At 30.0% G+C, this 24,049-nt stretch overlaps 1 protein-coding gene across 5 annotated transcripts in view; it reads right to left on the minus strand.

The window, feature by feature from the left end:
• Nucleotides 1–224: 224 nt before the first annotated feature.
• LOC129905847 (homeotic protein distal-less) overlaps nucleotides 225–24,049 on the minus strand; it is a 93,053-nt gene continuing 69,228 nt past the window's right edge. Inside the window, exons 4-8 of one of the 5 annotated variants that reach the window (XM_055981461.1) lie at nucleotides 6,240–6,381; nucleotides 3,004–3,108; nucleotides 2,696–2,885; nucleotides 2,303–2,485; nucleotides 225–366 (exon numbers count right to left, since the gene is read on the minus strand). In XM_055981461.1, coding sequence (XP_055837436.1) covers nucleotides 2,395–2,485; nucleotides 2,696–2,885; nucleotides 3,004–3,108; nucleotides 6,240–6,381 — 528 coding nt within the window. In that variant the 3' untranslated portion in view covers nucleotides 225–366; nucleotides 2,303–2,394. Of the gene's footprint in view, nucleotides 367–2,302; nucleotides 2,486–2,691; nucleotides 2,886–3,003; nucleotides 3,109–6,239; nucleotides 6,382–24,049 lie in introns of those variants that run through there. The other 4 variants (XM_055981460.1, XM_055981462.1, XM_055981463.1 and 1 more) reach the window with 4 other exon arrangements.

Consider the following 24,049-nt stretch of genomic DNA (forward strand, 5'->3'; position numbering starts at 1 on the left):
TAAAATTAATAAAAAAAAATTATAATAAAAAGAAAATTAAAATATTTATACAAAACAAATATTATTTTGAAAATTTTGTTTTAAGGAATGTTGTAAGTTTTTTTTTTTTTTTTCTTTTTTGTTTTTAACTAGATACTAATATTAATTGTTTTTTATTCCATTAGAATTTAAACTTAATTCTAAGAACATAATCGATATATTAATAATAATAATTACAGTTTTTGCTTTTTCTTTCTTAATTTATTGTGGTGTTTTTTTTTTTAATTTTTTTTTGTATTTTTTTTTTTATTTAATTTTTAAATTTGTAAATTTACGATTTATCTATGTAAATAGGATCGGTTTTGGTGTTAAACGGCAGGCCATACCCTGAAAGAAAAAATTAACAAAAAAGAAGGATTAGTTAATAATATTTTATTTGATAATTTTGATTTAAGCAATAATTCTTAAAAGTTCGACATTTTGCAAAGCATGTAGAAAGTAAAAGAGATAAGATGGTAAATTACGTTTCAAAAAATAAACAGCAAATTTTAGTAGTATTATTTTGCGGAAGAAAAATAAATAAAAAATGTTTTTACAAACTTAGCTATTAGCTTTGATGCAAAGTTTCGGATGACATTTTGAAGTCGATTTTAAACAAAAAGTTCGATAAACAGAAGCTCCAAATTTTAAAAACAGTCATGAATTTGTTGACAATGTTATTTTTCTTATTTGTTGTTTTTTGTGTAATTTTTATTCGCAATTTGTACTTCGCATTAGGTTCGCATTTGTATTCTTTCATATTCACATTGATTTGCGACCAATTCGCATATTGAGTTTTGTATTTTAATTTTTGAGTGAATTATACTTGAAATAATACAAGTTGAATCATAGGCGAAACATTGTTGCAAATTTTCAAGTGACAAAGTTATTTCGCAAATTTTTGTTTTTCAGTTTCATTGTTTGCACTAGTTTCATTAGCAGTTTTTATAGCTATCAAGTTCTTATTTCCCTACATTGCCAAAAAAGGTTGTCGTTCGCGAAATGAAATTTTACAAAATAAAAACTGCATGCTAATCAATTCTTTTTGAAAGAATATTATATATTATTTCTGATAAAACTGCAAAAATAAAGTTAACAAATTAAGAAATGCGAAGTGTCATTGTGCAAAATGTGGTTTCGCTTATCAACAGAAAAATAAAATAAAATTAAACATCTAATAATTGCTATTTGAAAATAAAGTTAGTAAAGAATGCAAAGCATATTTGCGGAAGTGATAGCTTTCGTAAAACACATTTCCTGAAATAAAAATGCGAAAAAAATTATGTTTAAATTGTTAATGCCAAAATTAGATATTGCGAAACAATATCGAAATCCCACGTTTCTCTTATAAATAAGAGCAATATCAAAATTCCATTAAGTTCTATGCGTTGCGAAGTATGTGTAAATAGCTTGCGAAGGTTCGCATTGTTGTTTTTTTACACCTTTGTTTTTTGAGCAATTTCAAATCAATAAAAGGCTTATGTTTATGAAAAATGTTCCTTGAACAATTTGTTAAATTAAAAGTTGGAACAAAATTTATTTGCCTATCTTCGTTTATTGTTCTTCGCAAGTTTTCATTTCACTGAATTATGCAAAAAAAAATGTTTTGCATTTCTTATTTCGCAATTTTCATCTGCATTAGCGAAAAATTTCATATAATTTGCTTCGCATTTTTAATTGGATTTTAATTAAATTATGATTCAACTTAAACAAAACTGGATAGCGGTCATTTGCTGATATGTTGTTGCCAATCTTTCAATTCGTCAAAATTATTTCACAAATATTCGGTTTATGATTTAATCGTTTTGCATAATTTTACAAGTAGTTTTTTTTTTGTTTCTTAGCAAGTTCTTATTTAAAAAAAAGTTTGTCGTTTGCGAAGTGACCAAATTGCAAGGCAAATCAATCACCAAATAAAATTTTGCAAAATAAAAACAACATGATAATAGGTTTCGCAAAATCGCAAACAATATTTCGACTATGTAAGCATTTCAACACAGACAAACATATTACATATTCGCTGTCGTTTATGCACCAAGATTCAAGAGCTAGTTCTTTGTTTCGCAAAGTCTTGAAACAACTACAAGTTCGAAAACAATGTTCGCAGTATTTATTATTTGTTAAAAAGCTTAATGATTGTGTTTCGAACTAATTAATATTTTTATAAGTAAAGAAGGAAGAATATCACCACCAAAGTCAAAGTCAAAGTTTTGTTTTTTTTTTTTTGTTAAAGATTATTATTTTCAATCGAAAAATAATTTTCGATCAAAGCAAAAGGACTTACAGGAATAATCTGCAAGTCCATTAGTGGTATAGGTTGTGTCGAGTGACTCATTCCACCGCTTTTGACTATTATCTCGATGCCAGCCATCTAAGTCAGTGGTACGTTCTTTGTACGCCACCCCAGAACGGGACCTCTACAAGTCGTTCCAGTTGTTGGTTGGCCTTACCATTCGCTGGATCAAAGCTATTAGAAATTAATTAAAGTAAAAAAAAAGAGAGGGAAATAAAATAAAATGATTTCATAGTTTTTTGCTTTTTTTATTGATTCTCGATCATCTCTCATTTTCTATGAAAATTCCAAAAAAAATGTCGAACTTTGAAGAAGTATTTTTTTTTTTTTTTTTCAATAAAGATATTTTTAAAAGATTTATTAAATTTGCAAGGTTTTACCTACGTTAGTAACGACGGATTTGTTTCTGGTTGATACCAATAGCCACCCATTTGCGGTGTGGAATGGTATGTTGGCTGGTGCGTTGGATGAGGTGGTTGCGGCACCATTTGCGGCGGAGGTTTATGATCTATCCAATGAGGCTTTTGATCCCAGGGTGCTTGCGTGGGCGGACTTAAACCAGTTGGAGGAAATTCTAATATTAAAATAAGAAAATAAAAAAACAATAAAAATTAGTAATTTATAAATTAATTTAAAAAAAATACTTTTAGACAAAAAAAAAAAATAGAAATTAATACAAAAGAAATACTAACCAGGTGATAATTCGGACACAGGCGTACTTGATGGTGTCGGACTATGTCCAGGAGGTAGGTAATGAGATGGCGACCCGCTATTCGATCCACCGCCGTTATTACCGCCTGTAAATAAATAAAAATGAAATTACGAATTAAACAATTGAAATAAAAATTAAATCGAGTTTTATATTATTAAGCCCTGATTTTTCAATCGTCAGTTAGATTTACCAGGAGAATAAATGTCAGTATAAAAAAAAACTTTTATTCCTAGGAATAAGCTCTAACTGAGGTTTATCTGACTTTCGAAAAATTGGCCCTTAGTGAGAAAAATATTTCTTATTAAAAATAGTTTTTAAATATATACTTATACAGCTCTTAGTAAATGAAGGGCAAAATCTTTCAACTCAAACAATTTCAAATTGCATCAAAAATGAGGTTTATTCATTTGCCGACGGCAAGTCATTGGTATAGAATAAAAAAAAAAAAATGTTTCAGAAAGCTATATAGTTTTCTAGTGATTTTCTTGAGATTTGCAACTGTTTTAGAAGATTTTTTACATCTTCCTTTATAAAATTAAACGTGTTCAAAAAGAGAAGCAATATTTTTAATATAATAAAAATTAATAATTTTAGGGGGTTGGGGTCGAAATTCTGTATGTTGCAAAATTCTGTATTCAAAATACTGTATGCCAAAATACTGTATGTCAAAATTCTGTATGTGCAAAATGCTGTAGGAACAAAATTCTGAAAGTCAAAATTCTGTATAGCAAAATTCTGGTTGGTCAAAATACTGTATTTCAAAATTCTGTACGGCAAAATACTGTATATTAAAATTCTGTAAAAATGCTGTAAAAAAATATCGTTTTGATAATGTAAAAAAGTGCGCGCGCACTGTTTTACATTATCAAAACGATATTTTTTTACAGCATTTTTACAGAATTTTGATATACAGTATTTTGCCGTACAGAATTTTACAAAACAGAATTTTGCATGTCAGTATTTTGTTCATACAGTATTTTGACGTACAGAATTTTGTATTTACAGTATAATGACGTACAGAATTATGGTATTACAGTATTTTGACCGCACAGAATTTTGTCGTACAGAATTTTGACAAGCAGAATTATGACCCGCTCCCAATTTTAGGACTTCCACAAACTAAAGATTATCTTATAGCCGATAGTTTTTTTTAGGTTCTTCATTATTATGAAAATAAAACCATTAAATGCCTTTAAACTAAAAAAATTACATACTTTATACCCGATTATTTAGAAAGCTAAGTAAAAATTAGAGGCCCAAAACCCAAAGCTTGGTTGAATAATTTTTTAAGTAAGATTTTCAGAAGTCTTTTGCAATACAATTTTTGTACGAAATACGGTAAACTACATGAAAAGGCATAGATCTAATAGTAAGTGTCAGTTGTACAAACGTGGGTCAGCCTTGGTTCAGGAATTTAACCCGCCGTTTTTGGCGGATTAGCAGCGGGTCAACTTTGGTTCAAGTATGAATGTGGCTATTTGTACATAATGTATTATGGACCTTGAGCTAAGGCTAAAACTCAGCTTTACTACTATCAGAAGGTAAAACTTGCTGATCCACGGATTAAATATTTGTACAACTGGCCCTAAGTGTATTTCATCGTCACGGGTGGGACAATTGTGCAATGAATTTCTTATTTGCCTTTCAAATTCTAAGCAAGATTAGAATTTGTTAATTAATTAAAATGTGGAAAGAAAAATGGGTCAACCAAATTATTTTCAAGAAAACAGAAAACATAGTAAAGTCGGGTATTGTGGTATACATGTTTTGTTTTTTTAATATATTTTGGAAAATATTGAATCAAACTCATTGCAAATTTGTGAAGATGTGCAATAGTCGTGTCTTGGATGTTTTTCAGTGTTTTTTTTGTTTTTTTTTTTTTGTTTCTGAAAAAAGTTTTGCATCAAAATGTGCGCTGGCCTTGAAAACGCCACATTTGAAAAGTGGAGGGTAATGTGGTACAAATATGTCTGCTAATGTGGTATACTCTTTCCCAATATAATATTTAATATTTTATGAGTGCTCATTTTTAAAATAAGCAGTATAGATGTTTTAAGTTGTTATTATTGAAAATGAAGGAAAAATAAGAAAAGATTAAAAACTACTTGTGTTTTCTTAAATTTAAGATAAAATATTCTAAGGGAGTATAGTATACCACATTAGAGCATGGTAAGTATACCACATTAGCGGAATTGTGTTTTGTAGTATGCATTTTTCGATACACAAAATGTGTGACCTATTGCTTCAAAAGACGTCCTTTTCGTTTCTTAAAAAAACTATGTGTACCACATTACCCCTCTATACCACATTACCAAAACTTACTCTACCTATGTTCTTACAGTATAGAATATCTGTGAATTTATGTCAAACTATTATTTAAGTCCTTAAAACAAAAACATTTTTTGTAGCTTCTATTTTAATAAGAGAATTAAAATTTGAAAAAAAATTGTGAAATCAGTTGATCATGTTACGGGTTCAGATAACTTTTTGTCACGTGTGGGACATGTTGCAAGAAAAGGTAGGTATAATAAGTCAAAAAAAAAAAATATTATTTTTTATTTTATTTTTCTTTTGTACTATTTCACATTTTAATTAATACATAGTACATACTCTCACTCGACGAAAAAATTGGTCAATAGGCAAATGGTTATTGCAGTGAAATCATAGCCGTGATAACTTTGAGCTTTTCCGTAAAGTATGACTTTTCAGAGTTGATTCTAATATTCAGACTGGTAAAGGAGATTTTCTAGTAGGATTAAAGCCAACTCTAAAACCCCGAATTAACGCTATTAAAATTGAATTTTGTAATTTTTACATTCAAAACGACTTGTGACCCAAGAGTCTTTTAGGGCACTTTTTAACCTTAGAAAAAGTATAGAAAATAATAGTTTAAAATTGCTTTTCAAACAACATGGGATCTTTTTGAGGCAATTTCTTAACATAAATCATCTCTAGTTAAGTGCAAATAATATGACTTTTCGGGTAATAAGGCCCAGTATATTTCTAAGTAACCAAGCTGAACCTGTTGGCGTAGATCGGGTGCATCGTATTTTTGTATTGATTCAAATTGTCAAATGCACCGAAAATATTTTGACATTCATTATGCCTTATTACCCTATGGTAGGGTAATAAGGCCCAATGAATCTAGGGTTTATTAATGTTTGTTATTATGTTATTAATTAAATAGTTTATTTTTTTTTTAACGTATTAACTAACCACTATGCATATTTTGATTTGGACTATGGGAACCAGGATTTTGTCCACTACTTAATGGCATTCCACTACCAGCACCAGGACCTTGTGCGGCTTTCATCATTTTTTTGTACTTTGATCTTCTATTTTGGAACCAAATTTTTACCTGTAATGACAAAAAAAAATATATAAAAATTTAGTAAAATTCAAAATTTTCTTAAAAATAATTCCTTTATTAAAACAATAAAAAAAAACTTTATTCAAAGCTGCAAAAAATAAAACAAATTCACAGCAAAAATAAGAAGAAGAAGAAAAATAAAAAAATAATAATAAAACTAAAACGTTACAAGGTTGCCATGTTTCACACATCACAGCCGCAATCTATTCTGATCGTCTATCTCCATTGAAATTGCAGTTTATTTTTTTTTTAACTCTACCTACCTCTCAGAAAAAAAAAAAATACAAAACTCTTTACCCCGTTCCCAAACCCCTTTGTATATCGTAAAATACATCAACAGCAGTAGCCATAGCTAAGTTGATAGAAAGACAAAAAAAAAAAAACCAAAGCTTTGGATTCATTTGAAATTTTTTCGTTACGCGAAGCACTCTATCATTCTATTCAAAAGTCAGAGAACTGGTATCTGTATCTTTCCAACGAGTATCTAACTATAATTTTTTTTATTTTTTTTTTTCATTTTTTATTTCTCTGTGCTAGTAAATACCTAGTTTTTTTTATATATTAGTCTTGCAATGAAGGTCGCCACATTAAGTATATAGCAAAGCTTATACTAGAACAGACTATAAACTGAAAAAGCAATAGCATGCGGCAGCTCTATTGTTTCTTATTTATTTGTAAGTTGTTTTATAGTTTCGGTCGTCCCCAGTTTATACAAGCTTGCTAGTATACAGCAATACAACATGCAGTTTATAACGCTTTTTTCAGATTTTAATCGAGGAACTAGTATAAAGTCGTTATTAAGTAGAGTAGGTAATATGATTTTTTTTTTTTTCGTATTTTTTTTTTTATGACACAGAGTCATAAAGTAAACAATTTTAAAGTTGCCACAACCCCATGCTGTCGTCGTCGTCGTTCAAACTTTGTTTTATTAAAGACCACTGTATCTGGTTAAGAAAAATAATTTATGAATTTTTAAATGAATTCCCATTAATATCTCAAAGATACCTGAGCTATGCATTTATTACAATGCATTTTTTATCTTTTCATAAGAAAATATAAAAACAATCAATTTATTTATCAATTTTGTGTTTTTTGTTTCCTTCTCGACAAATGAAATAAATTTAGCTCTTATTTTTTTTTTTTTTTTTTTTTTTGTAATAAAAACTAATCGCGTATTTATTATTTCATCTCTAATTGTTATTGTTTCTACACCTTTTCAAGTCGTTAATCATTTTGGGATTTTTTATTATTTATTGTCTAGTATTTTTTTTTTTTTTTATTGAGAGATTTCATAGGGGCAAGTTATGAATTCTCAAAAAAAAAAAAAAAAAAAACGGGTCCAATAAATTAATCATAAATGACATAACGGTGATAGAGATGCTAGAAATAATTTATTAGTGTAGCAATTTTGCTTGTGGGAAAATACATTAAAAAAAAATAGATGGCAACCATTAATTTTGACATAAATCGCTAAATGTCAAAATTTTGACATTTCTGATCAATCTTTGACGAATTCTCTTTGTCTCCAAAACATCTTCCGGAGCAAGTATTTACGACTAAGTTGTGGTACTTTACTTTAGTGTTTTTATTATTTTTTTTAATTTTTTTTATTATAAATAAAAAAAAAAATTGAAGATCATCAGTCAAATTTTGTGGGCGATTTGCTTGTTTCTTAGTTGTTTTTTTTTTTTTTTGTATTTTTAATGCAATATAAATTTTTTTTTTTTTTCTTTATTTTTTTTTATAGACTTTCGATTTTTATTATAAGCAAAAAATAAAATTGTGAGTAATGAGGTGTATCTGACAGTTTGAATGATATATGTTTAGAAATTCTTAAAGGTCAAAGTTGAATATTGTGGTTTTTTTTGGTTATAAGCACGAGGCACAAAGAAACTGACATGATAGTTAGAGTTTTTTTTGTGAGTTTTTTGTCGGTTGTTGCTGTCATGGGTTTTTTTGATGTTTGCAAAAAATTTTAATTTTATTCAAATGTCAAATAAAATTTTGATAGACATTCATGATTATATTTATTTGCATGAGAGAAACGACATGCATTCAAGGTTGAATTTTTTGGCCAAAATAATGCCTTAAGGTTAATAAAGAAAAAAACATAAAAAAAAAAATAAACAAAAGTTGTGTCTCGTGTGATGAGTCAATTTTTTGATGATTACTACGTTGTTTAATTATTTTGGCAAAAAGATTTGGCTAAGAAAGATATATGAGAATGCCTTGTTGTCATAAGTAAAGGAAACAAATATGTATAATTGCTGCATTGGTTGAGAAATTAAAAACATTTAGCGATTTATTCAAATACTTTAAAACTCTTACAAACAAAAAAGTTCATGCAACTAACTATCTTTATCATCTAAATGTTAACTATCTAACCTATATCGATTGTAAAAAAAAAAAAATTATTTTTTAAGATATTTTGGTTTTATAGATTTCACAAAAAAAAAACAAAAATTTTAAGATGATGTAATTCGAGATCAAAAGTAACCAAAAATCGAGTTCCTGATCTGTTTGTATTTTAAAAACTTGACGTATTCGGAAATCCGGATTCAAAATTTCAGCATAGAAATTTTGACTTCGGATTTCCGAATCAGAACACAAAAATCCTTTGGAAAAGTATGGTTTCACCCTTTCTTTAAATGGACTTGCTATGCCATTTTATTTTACTACCGAATTTGGTTAAGTATTAGCTATTTCATGTGGCTCAATAAAAGAGTATCATTTAAATGATTTTTGGACAATAATGGTTGCATTTTTTTTTAAATAAATTTGTTTTAAACATATGTATTTTAACATTGCTACAAAAAAAAAAAGTTTTGTAAGGAAAATAAGATTAAAGCCTGAACTACATCAAAACACAAAGTCAGAAAAGTACAAAAAAGTAAACACGATGTTTTTTCTTGTTCCCCCTAGTAACTTATTTGTATATACATTAGGGTGGGTCAAAAAAATCGAAATTCATTTTTTTGATTTGGTACTCCGAAAAATCGATTGCTAGACACCTCTAGAATATACACACCAAATTCGAACTCTTTATATTAATGGGAAGGTCCTCCGCAAGACATATTCTTGTAGGAAATTGATTACTCCACAAAAAAGGTCTTATTAATTTTTTTCATTAATCTTACAATTCTAAAGATATTCAAGGTCAAAGTTAAAAAAAATTATAAAAACATTTTTTACTTTTAAAAATTTTCCAGTTCACTGAAAAAATATTATTTTCAAATTAGCAAGATATATTCTTGTAGAGGCTTAAACGTTCTACAAATAATTCCTTGACATCAAATTGATTGCTTTAACCGTTTAGAAGATATTCGAATCCAAACCAATGCCCACTGATTTCAATAGTTTTCTTATGACCCTCATGCATTGTGATTTGGATACGAATATCTTCTAAACGGTTATCTTTTTTGTGGAGTAATCAATTTCCTACAAGAATATGTCTTGCGAGTTTGATGATTATAATTTTTCAATTTGTTACGAAATTAAGAACAAAAAACGAATTTTTAAAGATTTTTTCGATTTTTCGACCTCAAATATCTATTAAACGGTAAGATAAACGAAAAAAGTGTGTAAGGCCTTTTTTGTAGAGCGTTCAATTTCCTACAAGAATATGCAAAGAAATTTGCTAAAAAGTTAATTAATAAAAAAATGATTTTTTTTTAGTAGAAGCTTGATGTAAAAATGGAAAATTGCGAAGCGGAGGACCTTCCCATTAATATAAAGAGTTCATATTTGGTGTGTATATTCTAGAGGTGTCTAGCAATCGATTTTTTGGAGTACCAAACCAAAAAAATAAATTTCGATTTTTTTGACCCACCCTAATATACATACATATCTCTTTCATTTTTAAAAAGTATTCGAGTCGTAAAGCTTGAACATGACCAAGCTTTCAATTTTCACAAAGTTTCAAAAACAGATACACTTAAACAATATTGTATATCCTTTCCGTAAGGTAGCTCTGCGATCACATAGTTCCTGTCATTTTCGAAGAAAAGATCTTTTGAGTCGATTCCCTCTAAGTCGAACTTCATCCAGGTCGAATTTCCCTCTAACACGAACTTTTTCACCATTTTTAATGAAACCGCCTGCAGCAAAAAGATTGAATAGATGCCTCTTACTCGAATTTCCTATAAACTCGAACCAATTTTCGTGTCCTGTGAAAATTCGACTCAAATAGAGTCGACTGTATTTTGTTTACTTTTTCAAATTTTTTTTTTATTTCAAATTGAAAACTTCAAAAAACAAAAGAGCTTTTTTAGTTATTTTTTTTTCCAATAGATGTCAGGTAAATATATGTACATGTGATTTTTATATTTTGAGCTTTGTTTACTTTTTTGTACTTTTTTGACTTTCTGTTTTGATGTAGTTCAGGCTTAAATAAAAGTATTTTAGTAATGAAAAAATTATTCTTGTATTTTGCTGAAAAATCAACGGTTTTTGGAAACTTAAGGGAAAAAAAACTTCAATAACTTCGCAGTCAATTAGCATATTATTCATGATCATACTAGTTAATGACTTTGGGTTCTTCAAATTGCTGGCCAAATTAATCGAAAAAACATTAGACTTTTACTAATCTAAAGGAAAAAGTGGACACAATTTTGGGCTTTGCAATAAAGGAATAAGTTTTCAAATTTTAGTTCAATAAAGTTAAATGAACTTTAAAACTGTTTTTATAATTATATTTTAATAATAACGTATAGGTAACACTAGTCAACAAAGTTTTTGCCACAAGAACCAAAATATACTTTTCTAGTAGTTTTTGGGGTGCTGAATCCGAATCTGAAGTCAGAAAAGTTTGATTGGCCTTCATTTTTGAAATATTACCGTTAGAAAATGTCAAAAAACTGTTTTCGAGGTTATGTTTTTATTATGAATAAATATGTAACGTTGCCTATAAGAGCTAGTTTTATTCTTTCAAAAAATGTTTAAATCTTTCCGATATCTCTTTTATTGCCCGAGATATTTAAAATTTAAGTAGGGGTCTTTGAATCAGAAACAATTCTGGCCAACCAAATTAAACTTTTTTTGCCACAAGAATCAAAATATACTTTTCTAAAGGTTTTTGGGTTGCTAAACTCGAATCCACAATCAGAAAAATTCTATTAGCCTTCGTTCTTGAAATATTACCGTTATAAAATGCAAAAAAAGGTTTTTTTTTTATAACGGTTATATTTCAAGAACGGAGGCTAATAGAATTTTTCCGATTGCGGATTTGAGTTCAGCAACTCCAAAACCTTCAGAAAAGTATGTTTTGGTTCTTGTGGCAAAAATTCTGTGACCAGTGACTTATACTTTAGATTAAGTTTACTTTCTCTTTGGCTTATTAAATGAAACTTAAGATATTTCGACCAATAAAAGAGATATCGGGAAAATTTAAACTGTTTTTGAAAGAAGAATATATGATGTTATAATAACCGTTACAAATTTGTTTATAATGAATTACCCCACAATAACACAGAATCTCGAAAACAGCCAAAATGACGTTTTTTAGCATTTTATAACGGTAATATTTAAAAAACCGAGGTAAATCAAATTTTTCTGACTTCAGATTCGGATTCAGCACCCCAAAAACTACTAGAAAAGTATATTTTGGTTCTTGTGGCAAAAAAAGTTAAATTTTGTTGACCAGTGTAATTTGTCCTGATGAAACTGAAACCGTTGATAATTTCAAAAACTCTACAATAACTGACCTATAGAACTTTTCCTTTTAAAAAATTATGGCCAACTATCAATTTTGAAGTAAAATTAGTGACAAAATTAAAGTAAATTGAACTTAGTTCTTCTAAGAGAGTGCGAAAGTGAAAGTAAATATACTTGAATTCTCACTTTTAATGACAAAAACCAAAACAAGATTAAGAAAACAAAAAAAAAAACACATATGTGTAACAATTAGTTTGTAAAAACAAAAAAAATTCAAGTTGGTACCACATGCAAACTTGTATTAAAGACTTCCCAAACGCCAAACGTCGTTGTTGGTTTTTCTTCTTTTTTTTCATTATAGAACATAAACATAATCTAACTTTTATTTTTATAGCAAAGCGGTTTTAAAAATACAAAATTTTATACTATACCTACCAAACATGCATATATAAAAATTCACATACTTCATTTTTATACATAATGTACCTACTCTTCTAATAAAAACAACTTTGTATGTGCCTATAATAAAAATAAATACAAGTTCGTTACGCAAGAGCTACCAAGCGCAAAATATGCACTCTATGATGATGATGATGATGGTATAGATATGAATGTAGAAGTGACGAGTAAAATGTATGCCGATGACTCTTTGAATTTTTTTTTTTTTTTCGTTTAATAAATTTTAGATAACATTTTTGTATGTATGAAGTTTCACGGGGAATTTTTGTCGTTGTTGTTGTTTTATTTTTCCTTTTTTTTTCAAAAAAAATAAAAAAATTATTTGCATTGTATTCAAGAGCTCTCTGACATTGTTTTATAACTTTTTCCATTTATAAATACCTGAGAATCTAACAAAACAACAACAAAATTCTTTGTTTGTTTATCCGTAAATGTATCTTTTAGACAAAACATTCTCTCATTCATTCAATTCATCATGTGATCGAGAGCTATGTGATTTTTTTAAATCGTTTAAATCTTTTTTCCTAAACTTAAATCAAATCACACGAAAAAAAAAATACAAAAAAAAGTCTAACAAAAAAAAAAGATACAAAAGTAGATTTAGCTTGTTCGTATATAGAAAGTCTGTCGCACTAATGTCATGTCGAACAGGTATCTCTCTTTCTCTCTCTCTGGGGACTTTGATCGATCAGCTATCTATGTTAATCTGCTTTAAAAATGCATAAAGGAATCAACTTTTTCCTCCTCAACTTCTATATCTACTTTTTGAAGTCAAGACAGCAAGCCAACTTTTGCCAGCGTCAAGAGTCTCTTAACCTCTAAGTTAAGTATAAAAAAAAGACAGTGACAGGCGTGCGAGTGTTATAAGCTTTAAGATTTTCGTTTGACAGTGCAAAAAAACAACAATTTTTATGTACAGCTTGCGGAGACACGACTCTTGCGCCATAATACCCCAACCGAAACATCTATGATCGGATGACTTTGACAGCTAGACGTGACAACGAGACTTCGATTTTATACCAAGACCCGAAGGAAAAAAAAATTTAAAAAAAACCCCTGCGAAACGATCAAAAGATACAACATGTATCTGTGATATTTAAGAAATATCTAATAAGCTTGCCATCAGATATATACTGAGTTGAGATAGGTCTTCCTGTTTTCCTTGTTTAAATCATATCTTAACCTGGTCACATTGAAGTGAGAATATATTTATATTGACTACTTGGCACTCGGTTATAATGACAATTCGCAATAACAAAAATCTATTTTAAATTCATTTTCTTACATCTTTTCATCTAATCTATCTCACGTCAAATCAAAAGTCATCTTATTCTGGGTTCTTCTCAACACAGCACACAATTCACTTTTATCTCAACAACAAAAAAAAAGAAATAAAAAATGTTAAAAAAAAAAGTTTATAAAAAACCCAACCTCATCACACTCACTTGATTGATTGCATAAAAATCTCATTTGACGAGATGTATTTAACATATTTATGAGTTCCTTTAGCTCGCAAGAATCCCCTCTTTACCTCTTCTCGCGCATACAATTGTCAGGAATTCAATGTATCTACGAGTATATTTACTACGACTAAGCAAGTTTTTATAACTCCCATCATGACTCTGGTGCTCTATAGCTTAGATACAATAACAACAAAAAAAAAAAAAAAAGTATCTAACAAGTTCTCGCACAGCTGAACTAGATGCAGGCCTTCAATCTTAAAATTCACAGCATCTCAATATGATGCTGTTTTGTTCCTTGCTTGAGATATACACTTTTATAAAGATACATCATGCAGATAGTCCCATAAAATAAACTATAGATTTTATTGCAAAAAAAATATAAAATAAAATAGAAAAAAGTCGTTCCATCAATCATCGATTAAAATTGTGATGATATTATTTGCTCATGTTATTTAGAGCAGTGATTAAGTTGTGGTGCTTTGATTAATCTAAAATTCTCGATCGCAAAAGGTTCTAGAGTATGCGGAAAAAGTTATATAAATGTAAGAAAAAACAAAATATTTATCCCAATGTATAGCTGTCGTGTTAAATGATAGTTTTTTTTTCTTCTTGATGAAATTGATGAAAAGGAGAGGAGATTGGTAACGTCTCAATGACCTTGAATAGCTCATAAAATTTATTTTTATTTTTTTTTTTTTTGTATTCTATGAAATATTTTTAAAGAGAAAATTTTTACTTGCAACGAAGTAGGAAAGTAAGAAATATTTTTGAGCTAGTATCTAAATTGATGTTAGATTTGTTAGTCAGTAGCCAGGGGGCATAAATTGTTTAAATTTTTTTTATTTATTTTATGGTGAAACATAAAAATAAACAAATTATTATGTGGGGGGTGGTCAGCGTAATGAAAACATTAGATTTCGTTTTTTATTTTCAGGATTGGTTATTAAAAGTTCCGTAAAAATATATCTTCCCAGCAAAATACTAAAAAATTCCCCGTCATAATCATAGAGGATATGCGTTACTCCATATGCGTTAGTCAATAAATAATCGATTTGATGGATATAGAGCTGTATAGAAATTATAAAGATTCATTATTATGATGCGGGTATTCATTTTAGTAAGGAGTAACGCAACGTTACTTCATAATCAATATCGTTACTATAATGTTCGTAACTAGTTTTGAATAAGTAACGAAAGATACGGAACACATTAGAAATAAGAAATATACGAAATACACCAAGGTAACGCAAGTAACGAACAACGATATGATTTATGCGGATACTAAAACTAAGAGTAACATTCTATATAGTTACTTTTACAGCCCTACATGGATGACGTTTACATTTTTTATTACTAAGATGCTGGTATTAATTTCAGTAACAAATAACGAAGCGTTACTTTCTAAACCAATTTCGTTACTCCTATGTTTCGTTACAGTAACAAAATATATCAAAAATATGAAACACAGGAAGCACGAGATAAACCAATTATATGAAGACTACGAAAGTAACGGAAGTATGTAACGAGTAACGATATAAATAATGCCAGCCATAGAACCACAGGTAAAGTATAAATGCGGGTACTCACTATATCGTTACTTTTACGGTCCTACATGGATAACAAGGTAAGAGTTAGCTAAAACCAGCCAATTTTTTTTTTTTTCTTAAAAACGAAGCGTTACTTTCTGAAAAAAATGTCGTTACTCGTATGTATGTTTCGTTATTAGTAGTGAACAACTAACAAAATAAACGAAACACACAGGTTTTACGAAATATAAAAATATACGAAACATAAGAAGTTAACGAGTAACGATGTCACTCGTGTAGTTACTACAACTAACAAAGTAACGCACACATGCGTATACAGACGGATAAAAGTGACCAAAGAAGGAAAAAAAAGTATTAAGCTTTTTCAATCTCAACTTTAAGAGTTCATCATGGTCGTTATAAAGATCGGTCTTCGTGTCGAGGAACATTACTTTTCTCTTGAGTTCTACATAAAACTTTCATAAAAAAAACCTAATCGATAAATCAATAAAATTCTAACACGAGAAAGGTAACACGCTTACTGATAAAGTTTTTGAAGAAATACATTGAAAAAAAGAAAAGAACAAAAATAGTGCTCCAGAGATAGCCACTAGAGGGCGCCATACTCATTTTAATGCAATTTAAAATAACCTTTAACCAGCGGACAGCTAATAGAATTCGAAGGATACCTCATTTCTTAAAATAGAATAAATAGTTTAAAAGTTATGATTGCACAGATGAACAAGTTTTCAACAGATCAACTTACAGGGCTTATCTAAGAAAAACTTAAAAGAACTTTATCCATAATCTGAAACTAATATAATTAAACATAACAATCATTCTATTTTTTATTTCTATGCATGTGTTGTGTACGCATTCATTGAAGAAAAAAAAAAAAAGTTTAGCCTCAAAGGAAATGTCAAACTAAGAAAGTTTCTCATGAGTAATTTTCTGGGGCATTATACTAAAAAAATCTTCCTCTTCCAGGTTACTCATTTAACAAAAAATCTTAGCTTCACTATAGACAAACATATACACATGCGAGAGAGCATATCTCAAGACGTGACATCACACCGACATAGTAACCTATGCGAAGGCATTGTAATTGTCATTCATCCATGATCGGTTTTGGCCCCGAAATCGAACAAAACAATTCTATGACATTTCTCCTCGAAATGTCGCTGTCGTTGTGTCTGTTCGTTCTGCCGTCGCCGGTCGTCGAGTTGCGATATTTTATGCGTTTTTTTTTTTTTTTCTAAAGAATGTTTAATCGACCGGAACTGAATACAGTTGTATGTCACTGTCGCGATCTCGAATAAAAAAAAAAAAAAACAAAAAGAAACGTCAACGTGATGCTTTGATGAGCACGCATCATTGATTTTTCATTGCCTTTTTATAACCCCCTAGAGTCTGTTTTTCGATTAAAAGTGAAGTTGAAATTTTTTCGTAAAAAAAAGGGTTAACAGGCAATAAATTAATTTACTTCAATTTACAAATTGCTTTTTAACTGATCGTCAAAAAAAAAAAGTAAGACTCAAGATCCAGGGTGAATTACATATACAATTTATACAATAACAACAAATTTACAATTTTATAACTGACAGACGCAGAGAGACATTCTCGCATTTGGGTGAACTGTCATTTAAAAACAAACGAGTTATCTGTCATTTTTGGTGCTCGGTCATATGTCATTTCGCTTGAGATCACCATGTCACCAGTGTTTGCGTTAAGTGAGAATATCCTTTTAACCTACTTTTCTTCAATATTACATATTTTTTTATTTGCTTCGTGCAGATCGGTTGGTCGATCGTTCCGCAAAAATGGATTAACGAACGATTGCTAGACATTTTATGACACAAGTGATGCAAGTGACATTCGATTTGGACGGACAACTCGGCCTTCTTATATGTATCTATAACGTTGGTGTTGTACATATAAATTTTTATGAAGACTTAGTGACGGCGAGCGGTGTGGAAAAAAATATACTCAAAACTAATCGCAATTGATTGCTCTTTTATGCCAGGTGATCGCGCGATACAGTGATCGCATATCAATGTCCCAGGGTTTAGTTCCTTCTATATGTACCTATATCAGCCAGCATCGATGTTGTGTCCGCGCTGTCCGCTCTGTCCGCTCTGTCTCCATCATCGTGTTGTATACCCTCATTCCAATTCGACTTGGACCTGCTGTTTAATCAATTTTTTCTAAGGCAACGCGATATGTTGCAAGCAACAAGATCATTGACAACGTTTTCATGTTGGATACTTGTCAGTTCTCATATCTGTAACGGTACCTATATTTTTTTTTACAAGTTTATAGGTAGATGGCGCCCCTATGCAAAATGTGCATATTAATTACAAATTTTATTACATTTGATGTTTATTATTGAAAAAAATATATGCATATCGTGCGAAGGGGTGAAATACATTCTAGCAACTGCTTTGATCATGTTGATCGTGCATTTTGTGTTTTTTTGGGGGCGCACATTATTTTTTTTGTCCTTATCAATGAATAGAAGAATGACTTTGCTAAACGAGTGCACTGCAGTGCAGTGGTGCTAATTAATTAACTTGACACTTGTGGTGGGTATGCATGCAAATTTATGGATATTTACTTCGCAATTGAACTTTTTAAAATCAGAATTCGTTTTTGGCTTCTTTTCGTGCTTATTTGAACGACAATGTGATAAAAGGCTCATACCAAATAATTCTCTAAGTCAATGGCAATATTATAAAATCAATGGGTTTGTTTATGACTTGTGAATATTTAAATGCAACCATCTGGAATTTCAGCAGAAACTGATAGAATTCAGAAGAAACTAATCTCAGCAGAAAATCTTCAAAAAAAAAACTGGTCAATCTAATATAAGTAGAAACTTGAAAATTTTGTCAGAAAATTGGAAAATTCCTACATCAGAAATTGGCAAATCTCTGCTATAAAATTGTTTAAAATTGGCAGAAATGGAAAGATCTCTCTAAGAACATAGTAGTCTCAGCAAAAACTGGTTATTTTCTGTGGAAATTCGTCAATCTCGTTCGTTAAACATAAAAACTTTTTAAATCTCAAGCTCGGAAATTTTTGCCAGAATTCATCAATCAAAGTCGCAGAAACTATAAAATCTCAACAAAAACTGGCAAATATCTACAAAAATTCGACAATTACATTTAAAAAATTGGTAAATACATACTTGCGAAAACTCGTAAGCCTCAGCAGAAACTGTTAAATTTCCGCAGAAATTTGTCAATCTCAGTCGTGAAACTGCAAAAATTTTAGCAGAAATAAATTTTGAACAGAAACTGTTAAATCTCACCTGTGAAATTGGAATTAATCAGCAGAAACTTGTAGATCTCTCTCAAAAAAAAAAAATGTCAAACTTCCGCAGAAACTAGTTAATGCCGGCTGAAATTTGTCAAACTCATTTGAGAAACTGAAGAATCTCCGCAGAAACTTGTAAATCTCAGAAGAAGTTCATCAATCTAATCATGAAATCTTAGTAGAAATAATTAATTTGGCAACTCTTTACAGAAATTCGTCAATCTTGTAGAAACTCGTTATCCCTATCAGAACTTTCAACAAAAACTAGCAAATATCAGCCCTCAAGCCAGGAAATGTTAAAACTCAATTAAGAATCGGAGATTGATACCAGTAAATAAACACTAGCCGAAACTTAAAGATAAAAAGTATACCCGATAAATCTCGGCTAAAGGAGACTCGTAGTGGGAAGGGATTGATAGGTACTATTTTCGCATTATTGAACCTCATTTTTTGCATTGCTCAAGTCAACAAACTCTCTTTTTGTGTTATTGGTCAAGTAAATTATTTTTTTTTTCTGTAAAATTGAAAATCAATGTCTCTAGATAGGGCGAAGAAAGTGAATCAATTTATAAAAAATCATCACACTAAGAACTTTTTAATTGCGTTCTTAAAGAATCGGGTAAGGGTACGGCCACGTCCTGAGCGGCAAAACTAAATTAGAACATATGAAAATGTATGGGGGTAAACACATAGACCCTGAGCGGCTATAATAAAGTATAATTTTCTCAAAAACTCTATCAACGACTAAAAAGAAATAAAATTAAGTGTGGGTTTTTGGACAAGGCCTATCTTTTAAGGGTACCTGTCATAGAACCGTTTTTTTAAAGTCTGATTTTCTCTCGAAGAACTAATTAAATTTCATCAAAATTTTTTACTCCAGAGGATTTATTTAGTCTTAGTTTAAATCAAAAATAAAATTTTGAAGAAATGGATTTTTGGATTTTTGAAAAAATGTTGATTTTTTTTTTTTTTTAATAAAATTTTCGAAAATAGGTCATTGGATTCTTTTGAAATTTTGGTTTTAGGTGTTGATCTATGTTTACTAAAATATGGCATATCAACTATTTAGAATTTTAAAATAAAAAAAAAAATTGGAACTTGTAGGAATCGAACCTTTGACTCCCGCGTGAGAGCCGAATACTCTTCGAATTCTTTGCACTTGTAGGGTTTTGAAATTGCCGCTCAGGATCGATACTCAGGGCGTGGCCGTACCCTAAGGCTTCAGTTATCTATATACTTGGAAAAGGGTTATTGACCATTTAAGAAACACAGGAGTCCTGCGATAATATTGCACAAAAAAAAATAGGTAGTCTTTCAAGTTATAATGGTATTTAGCCTTGAACACCTAAAGTTCCTAGAATAGTTGTTAGATAACCAATCCCAATTTTTAATTTTCCGACCTGGCTTAAGGATAAACAATAAAATGTGGTATATGTTGAACATACACAAATGCCGCACTTCCATATGTTTTCTGAGGTTAAATTTTTCGCTTCAAAGCTTAAGTATTTTTTTTTTATATTGAAAATACACAACAACGGATTTTATAACTGAAGTTTCCCTGCATTGTTCTTGATCACCATATCTTCATATAGGTACACAAATAGCGTCATATCGTCATTTAGTCGGTCGTTCGGTCATTCGTTGCGCACCGCTAAATTGTCTTCTGATTTTACGATTTATACCTATATCAAAACAAAAATCTTTTATTTATTTTTTTTTTTTTGCATTCATTTTATTTCTCTGTATTCTGGTTCTCTGACTCGTGCTTTTTATTGGGAAAATCCGGAAAATCTCATCACAATTTCATAGAAAAAACAAACAAAACAAACGAATAAATACAGACCGACTACAAAAAAATAAAAAAAAAACCGTTCGACCTTCAGAAAATGTGATGCACCATGAACACAAAATAAAAACGAAAAAATTTTCCACTAAGATATAAGTTTTTAGTCCAAAGCGGATCTTGCTTGTGCTGGTTTCCGGTTTCTGCATTTTCGCACGCGAGTCCAGCATCTATCAGTTTCTAACTCTTCTTCTTTATTCTGTGGCAATAATGATAAAGGTGTTGACGGTTTGACGATGAATGAATGATGAATAGCTTTTAACTGAACCGTTCACACCCATATACCGATAGATACCTTTTGCTGCCTATATCTATCAACACAGTGGATGGCGTTCGGTCAATTAAAATGTAATATTTTTTCCTGTGTGTCCAACGGATGTCTCAATTGGCCGACATTCGTTCGGTTCGGTTCGGACATATTTTCTCACACTCTGGCCGCGTTTGTCGTTGTGCCGATAATATAGAGAAAACGGTGATCGCCTACCGGAAACCGATCCCGTTTATATTCGATAGAAGAAAAATCTGTGTGTTTTGTTGCATGCTTCTGAAGTTGAATCGAAATGAATGAATGTTGTTGAATGATGGATAGATAATAAATGACTTCAACTTCAACAACATCAGAATGTGCCAGTAGTAGCGACATCGAGCGATGAATTCATAGATTTCTCATTGCTGCTGGCCGCAGCGATAGCGATCGCATCAATTAGAAAACAATTTATGAATTTTGTAGCGCAATGTTGCAGTGATGCACATTTCTGTGGTCGCTTTGATGTGACCGGCCAGATGGTTTGACTGCAAGCGCGCGGTATGAAGGCACGCTCACGCAATTCGTTTTGTACTGCAACTAGTCATACATTGCACTGAAATGCACAGCGCCGTGATTCTCTGATTTTTAGTCTGATTCATGATTTTCTGATTTCTGTAGAATTGTGGAGAAGCCTTGAATATCTATCAACTTGGAATTGTTTATTAGCAACAAATGATTTTGTTTGTAGGCAGTCGCTTCTATGTGACTCTGATTGAATTCTTATCCCCATCAGATAAAAATAAGAAACTTTGCAATCACCGTTATATTGGTTGCGCAATTTAAAATTTATTTGGTGATATAGTGCGCGCCCCTCACGTGTGTAAAGTTGTGCATGGTTATGCAGTGGGGAAAGTAAAAATAAAAAAAAAAATGAGTAGGTACGGTACATATATGCGAAACCTCATGCATTAGTAATGCAATTGTCAAGGTAATGCACCTGCTGCCGCTCTGTTGGCAAACTATTTTATTTACTTCTCATGCGGCAAGAATAAGACAAAAAAAAATTAAAAAAAAAAAATAATACATTACAACAACAAATTCTGTACTGCAACGAATATGTATATAAATTCAATGTAATGTAATTTTTTTTTCTTCCTCTGCATTTTTCATAAGTTTTGTGCTCTGTGGATTTTGTTTCATAACACAATGGGTTGGTTACAGTGGTGGCGAAAAAATATTATTATTAAAAAACAAACTAAATTTGAGTACCAAGTTGTCACAATTTGAAAAAAAAAATTGAATAAACTTACAAATAACAATGATTTTCACCCGAAAAAAGTTATTCAATAATTCGAAAAATATGTAAATTTTGACGAAATTGATCATTGGAATCGCACAAAAATTTTGAAATTATTAATGCCCTAGACTAATTAGGGACTATGTGTAAAACCAGTGTCAAGAGATTTAAAACAAAACTGCAATTTTTCAAAAGCCGTCTTTAATTTTTCTATGCTTTTAAGGCAGCCTGAATTCTGGACAGAATGTGCAAGCTTAAATAATAAAAATACATTTTTTTAAATTTTTACTCGCAAGGGAAAAATATTTGTTCAAAACTGTGTCAAATGTTTTTTTTTTTTTTTCAGAATTTAACTTGCATTTTTTTTTCAGAATATTCTTGTAGAAAAGTGCAATGCAAAGCGAATAAGCCTTAGGGCTAGTTCGTTTGCAGCAGATTAAGCTAATGGTTAAAATTCTGACTAAAGGACCTAGATTGACAGAAGAGATTGACCTACTTAAATAATGGCAAAGCATTTAGCACCTCTAGAGTATTTTTTGTCCTTAACCGATTGTTTTTTTGCTGCCAAAATATTAAAATTTTTCGAAACAAAATTAAATCTTTTTCAAATTTTTCATCCAGGATTAAACTTATTAAAAATTTTGTTAAATGCATCAATATCGAATTTTACCATTTGAAGATTAAATAAACAAACTTTCCGTAAAATTACTTAAAACCTACAATGTTATTCAAAGGTTTGTTAAATCCTTTTACGGCCACAGCAGTTATTCAAAATTTATATAGGTAACTAAAAAAAAATTAAATGAATTTTCTTTTGTTTGAATTTTAAAAATACGTATAAACCTTTTTCAGATGTCAAATACTTTTCCGGGTTTCAAAAATCTACAGTCTGATTTTCAAAATCATCGAGCTAAGATATGGCAACAATCCTTTGTTTAATTTGAAAAATTGTCCAGGATTGAGCTAATTCAGCACAAATTCACAGTTTTAGGCAGACTCTTAAAAAATATTAAAATCAATGCGTTGTCGATGTCGATATAAATATTGCTTTTATGAAACTTTAACGATGATTTAGTAGCCTCTGTTAAGCTTTATAGAAGCAAAATAGTAAGTTGGATCTTGGGTGGCCAGTAACTCAAAATTTGCAATAACACAAAATGATTATTTATTAATTGTCTGTTAGCAACTATATGAACTAAAAAAAAAGACTAATCCTTTGGAAAATGCTTTCGAGTATTTTAGAATTTTAATTTGATAGAACGAAAACAGTAAAAGTTACAAATTTATAGAAGGCATCGTTGAAGTTATCAAAAAAGTGCTATACTTAGCAGAAACTTGTTTAAACAAAAAGTTTTAATCGATTGAAGAACTAATCACTGCTGAATCTTAATGTTTAGTACATTGTTGTCTCCAATACCCATTTTCTTTTTTGCTTCGCGATCAAAAAGTGAAGAAAATGAATAAAACCCTGTTCCGAACATCAGGAGTGTTCTAGGTTTTGACAAAAATTTTACATAAGTCCTTAATTTCAAGAATTCATGTTCTACAAATTTTTGTCCAACTTAAATAAGTTGCCTGTGTTTTTGGCAAAGCTTACCAAAAATTCATAAAATTCTGCTTTGCTAGGAATTCATCTTTCAGACAAATATTTTGAAGAATTTTGCAGAAATGGTAGTTTTAGATAAAGTTTGAAAAATGTTTGCAGAAATATCAACAGTGGCAAAATTTCGGAACTCAGTGTCAAAATTTTTTTAATTTTAATTTGTCAGCTAAAAACTTTCCACTGTGACTATAAATTGAGTGGAATCCTGTTGTTACCTGAAAAGTTGTCTTCGAATTGACTTAATATTTTTC

The sequence above is a fragment of the Episyrphus balteatus genome, chromosome 1, assembly GCF_945859705.1.
Source record: "Episyrphus balteatus chromosome 1, idEpiBalt1.1, whole genome shotgun sequence".
NCBI classification, from domain to species: domain Eukaryota; kingdom Metazoa; phylum Arthropoda; class Insecta; order Diptera; family Syrphidae; genus Episyrphus; species Episyrphus balteatus.